The sequence below is a fragment of the Buceros rhinoceros genome, unplaced genomic scaffold (assembly GCF_000710305.1).
Source record: "Buceros rhinoceros silvestris isolate BGI_N320 unplaced genomic scaffold, ASM71030v1 scaffold18368, whole genome shotgun sequence".
Classification (NCBI taxonomy): domain Eukaryota; kingdom Metazoa; phylum Chordata; class Aves; order Bucerotiformes; family Bucerotidae; genus Buceros; species Buceros rhinoceros.
Genome location: NW_010425318.1, coordinates 440 through 5,396, shown reverse-complemented (window position 1 = coordinate 5,396; position 4,957 = coordinate 440). Strand labels below are relative to the sequence as shown.

At 37.2% G+C, this 4,957-nt stretch overlaps 1 protein-coding gene across 1 annotated transcript in view; it reads left to right on the top strand.

Annotated features, from left to right (window-relative positions):
* The window catches only part of LOC104497815 (hepatocyte growth factor-like), a gene marked incomplete at its 3' end in the record, with an annotated part of 14,304 nt that extends 9,806 nt beyond the window's left edge, over positions 1-4,498 (top strand). The window contains exons 6-7 of the mRNA XM_010141103.1: positions 2,552-2,694; positions 4,378-4,498. Of these exons, the coding sequence (XP_010139405.1) occupies positions 2,552-2,694; positions 4,378-4,498 (264 nt within the window). The remainder of the gene's footprint in view (positions 1-2,551; positions 2,695-4,377) is intronic.
* Between the last annotated feature and the right edge of the window lie 459 nt (positions 4,499-4,957).

Sequence of the window (4,957 nt, the reverse complement as noted above, 5' to 3'; positions counted from 1 at the left end):
ACTTTTGCTGTTGTTGAATGATTTTACCATTACTCTTACTGGCTTTTTTTTTTTTCCTTACCTAATATAGTTGAACTAAATTAGCACACAATTTTAGGATTGGCTCTATCTTCAGCTTCTGGGTGGGTCTTTACTGCATCTCATCTTTTACTCCCTCAAGAATGTTGCTTTAGTACCTGTTGAAGCCATTTTAATATCTGACCCATCTTAAGTTTCTAATGCCATTCATTTAGACTTTCTTTTTTTTAGTGTTCTGACAGCATACTTGACATAATTTGAAATGTATTTTCCCTATATTTTCTAGTGTCCATAATTTCTCAGTAGAAAGATTTTCCAGCAGGAAAATTGAATAAAATATTCTAACATGCACTGATATACTGTCTTAATGCATACACAGGTTGCAATGTCCCATCAGAAAAGTTTGCCCAGGGCTGTCTTTAGCTAAAAAAATTTCATATATTTATACTATAAGATGACAGAGGAAAACCAGAAGCAATAATTTTATAGAGAGCATATTTTATGACATAAAAATTCAAGCACCAAAAATAAGAACTTTTAAATAATGCCTCCACATTACATTGACTAGAATCACAATGTGATTAACAAAGAAATTTTCCACTTCACTTAGTTCAAAGATTTCATTAACATGAATAAAACATAATTACAATGTCACGTGTCAGAATGTTCTTTTTATTTCTCTCTCTGTCTCTGTTTTTTAAATTTTTTTAATTTATTCATTTGTAACATAGGATTTGCCAAGGACAGCAGGAGCCATTTATCTTCTAGTTTTGTATATAAATTAAATCAGTGTCTGTGCATAAAGACTGTCCCAAATGCTTAGTTTAGTTTTCTAATCTGCAAGTGTCTACAGTCTTCTTTTAGAAAAAATGAAAATTTATTCATTTTTCCCCCCTCTGGAGCAGAGATAAGTTTGAATTCCTTTGGTGATTAAAAAAAACAACACCAAAACAAACCAAAAAGCAACAGAAAAAAAAAAAAACCCTAAATGAACACGCACAATAAAGCACTGGGTGTTTTCAGAATAAAAGGTGCACTTTTCTTGTGGTATTTCCACCAGAATTTAAATATACAGAAGAAAAAAAACTCTAATGAGTCTTAGAAAGCTCAAAAATTAAATCAATTTATTAAATTGAATTACAAATATTGCATAATGCCCTATGTATTTTGCCCAACTTCTCAATTAACTACAAAAATAAATCTTCATGGAATTGAATATAACTCTGAATTTAATGTGTTTTTAACTACAGAGATTTAGCTGATGTTTAATTATCACTGCAGTGAAACTGGTGGTGAAGTGTCACTGGGTTTGTCTGCAATGTGCAGCCTGAGTGTAGTCATGAACTTCAGAGTGGCACTGAATAGAACCAGCTCTGGGGTTGAGCTCCTTACTACAGGGTTCAGTATTCCCCAGTTTGTCGGGAAAAATAACTAGTATTATTTTTGTGTATAAATATATACATATATATGCCTGCATAGATCTCTGTCCGTGTGTAGGTGAGTTTCTCTAGAAATAAGCACATAGCTTTACAGGCAGCTAAGAATACAAAATCTCGACCCTGGAAAGGTTATATTTGATGGACTAATCTAAGCAGGAAAGTCTCACACTGAAAATACATGTTAGTCAAAAAACACAGTATTAGCTCACATTTCTATAAAATCACTAAAGGAAAACAAAGCGCTTAGCACTGGTCTGAGAACTCCTAATCTAAGGGAAAAATCTTAAGGGGTGTTGTTATTTAGTAGCCTGTTACAGAAAGGCAGAAAATACAATGAAAGAGAGAGCACAGCTGAAGTCAGCTAGGTTGCTGTTAGATGACTTGATTTGTACGATAGCAATGATGAGCGCATCTATAAGTAGCAGACCCTGAGGTGACAACAGTGGGGCTTGTGGCAGAACGTGAAGCAAGACACCTAAAGAGGGATCTGGGGAAACTTATGAAGATGAAATGCAAAGCAGTCTGTGGTTTGGGGCAGCGAAACCCTCTCAGCACACTGTGTCACACCTCTCAGTCACACATATTCCTGTTCAGTCCTAGCTGCTGCTTGATAGGGCCAGGAGGAGGCTTGTCTGACTGTGGGCTTTATGCAGTAGGGACACACTAAGCCCAGCTGGGCTGGTGGTACATGCACGTCCATAGGAAAGGCAGGTCTGACACAGCTATGGACCCAAATGGATTTTTCCTTTATGCACCCAAGATATTCTTTCCCCTTGTTCAAGGGCCTTCCACCATTTGTGTGAGCAAAGGCTGGCAGGGAGCGTGCTGTGCCTCTGGCTCTGCAGCAGATAGTTATCTCCCAACACCAGCAGGACAGGGATAAAACTTGCTAAAGCAAATTGTCCCAGATTTAGGCCATTGATTGAGTAAACTTTACTGAAGACGTGTATTTGTGTATGGACAGATATTCGGGTGCGCGCAATTGTTTAGACAGGGTGGAGGGAGTAGGAATTAGAAATGTTTGTAAAAAATAGTATGATTAACACCAAATTTTGCATGCTCTTATACTGTAATGATTGTCATTTTAAAACTAGCTTTTTGCCTTCGAGCTATCGGGGTAAAGACCTGCGGGAAAACTACTGTCGAAACCCCCGAGGGGAAGAGGGAGGGCCATGGTGTTTCACCACCAGTCCAGAGTTGCGCCATGAAGTCTGCGACATCCCCCTGTGTTCACAAGGTAACCTGGCACGGCTCGCGCGGAAGGCTGCCTTTTCTCTGTTGGCAGCAGGTATGCAGAACCAGTGGTTTCAGTTACTTTTGCTCTTGGACTTTGGAGAAAGAATAGGTGATTTCTCAGCAACAATAACTTTCATAGCAAGAAAATCAGTTATTAGAGAAGGAGGAGATCTTGTTATGTTCCAGTTCTGTGGAAGACAAGCTTTCAGGATTAGCAGCTTTTTTTTTTCAGGAGTGGAGGAGCTGGAACAATGAAGTTGTGTTGATTGTACAAAAGTGACCCTTTTTTTTCACTTGTCTAATCCGTAGCGAATCCATTAACAGTTTCAGTATTACCGTGTGATAAAATCATCTAATGATATGTCATGGTAAAATCAACTTTTCTTCTTTTTTGATGAATATATTGGTACTGAATTACAGGACAAAAACTCAATCAAAGCATGCATTTTGTTTTTCAAATGAATACTGTAAATAAGTAAAACTTTTTATAAATCCAATCCCATTTGACTTTCAAGTCACAGTTTAAATGACACTTCATGTGCACCATTGCATCTGTTGACTTTTAAGTTTCGTTAACCTCCACACTAAGCTCTTACATCTTGCTAATCAGCCAATTCAGTTCCAGTCAATCAACCCATTTAAATTCTCAAGATAAGATGCCTTTAATTTTCTTGCTAATGTGTCCTATGTAATAACTGTGCGCTGATGGGTGAATAAAAGGAAGAGGGAGAGAGCGAGAAAGAGAGGGAGCAATAGAATGATTTATAAGAAGCTTGAAAATCTATTAAAGCTAACATTTAAAGATCAATTTAAGTGAGCTTCAAATGGGATAAGACCTGGAGCTCACTGCAGGGCGAAGACTTTGGGAGGGGATGTTTTGACTGAAGAGAGATCTGTAATTGCATGAATCAGTATTTACTAAGTGATCCTTCATTACAATTACTCTAGTTAGGGGGCACTTGAGAAATATGTCTATAGTTAATTGTGGTAAGTTTATTTTATATTTTAAGATTTCTCGTTCTAAACTATGAAGCATATTTTGTTCAACAGTGATTTCAAAATCCCTTTGGTAGATTTCACCCACTCTCCCTCCATCCCTCACTTTCCCAAACCAGGGCTGAAAATTTATTACAATTTAAGCTGCCAAAAAGAGTGCAGAAAAGAAACAGCGTCCTATGTAGCTGAAAGTGCTGGTAGTTTAAAGAGATAGGCTGTACTACTTGAAATTGTGATTCAGCCATTATTCTGGACTCAAACTTGTGCTGTTATTCTATGACTTAGAGTGATTTAGAACAAAGAATATTACTCAATTAGAAAATACCACCTCTAAAAAATTCTTCTTCGTTAGATGTGTGACTCTCTGTATCTAGCAAAAAGTTAAAAATTTGCTAGAAACATGGATGGTTCTAGCAGGCCACACCTACCTGTAAGTTTCCTATACAGTGATACCAAATTCAAGCATCTGGATTAGATTTAATACAGAGATGCGATTCTATACAATAAGAACATTTTCCATACCAACATAACTGAAAGATAACACCTTTTTATATCCCTCTAGGCTGGTTTCGATTTATATCAGCAAGTATATGATTTAATTTATATTACTTTTTTTGTGTGTGTGTGTGTGTGTGCTACAAGTCATCAGTATAATGAATGACTTGTACACATATGGTTGTTTTCCTAGCTGAATGCATGACCTGCAATGGAGAGAGTTACAGAGGGCCAATGGATCACACCGAGTCGGGCAAGGAGTGTCAGCGCTGGGATCTTCAGAGACCACACAAGCACAAATTTCGGCCAGAGAGGTAACACGTAGCCTTCCGCCCAAGCAAATCCATGTGGTCACAATCTGAAAATTACACATGTTCTAAAACCAACTGATCAAAGTCAGCATTAGCTGAACTGAACTTTATGGAGTTCACCAGTTTTAGTTGCTTGGGCTTCTGGCCTGTGGTTGACTACTGTCATGATGAAAATGCAATTTGGGAACTAGAAGCTATTTTGTGCAGTCATGGTTACATAGTGCAGTGATGTACATGTGCTGCATTAATTGATCAAAATTTCATCCTAGCTTCATTGACAGTAACTTCAGTCAGCTTAAAACATCTTAAAGTAATCACAAAGTAAATAATGATTAAGTCAGAAGTTTTTGTTAGAGATTTTAACACAGTAAGTGAATACAAACTTGCAACACTGTTAAATCTGAGTACGCTGGTTTTTTGAAATATTGAACAGCTTTAAAGCTATAGATGGTCTTCTGTTGT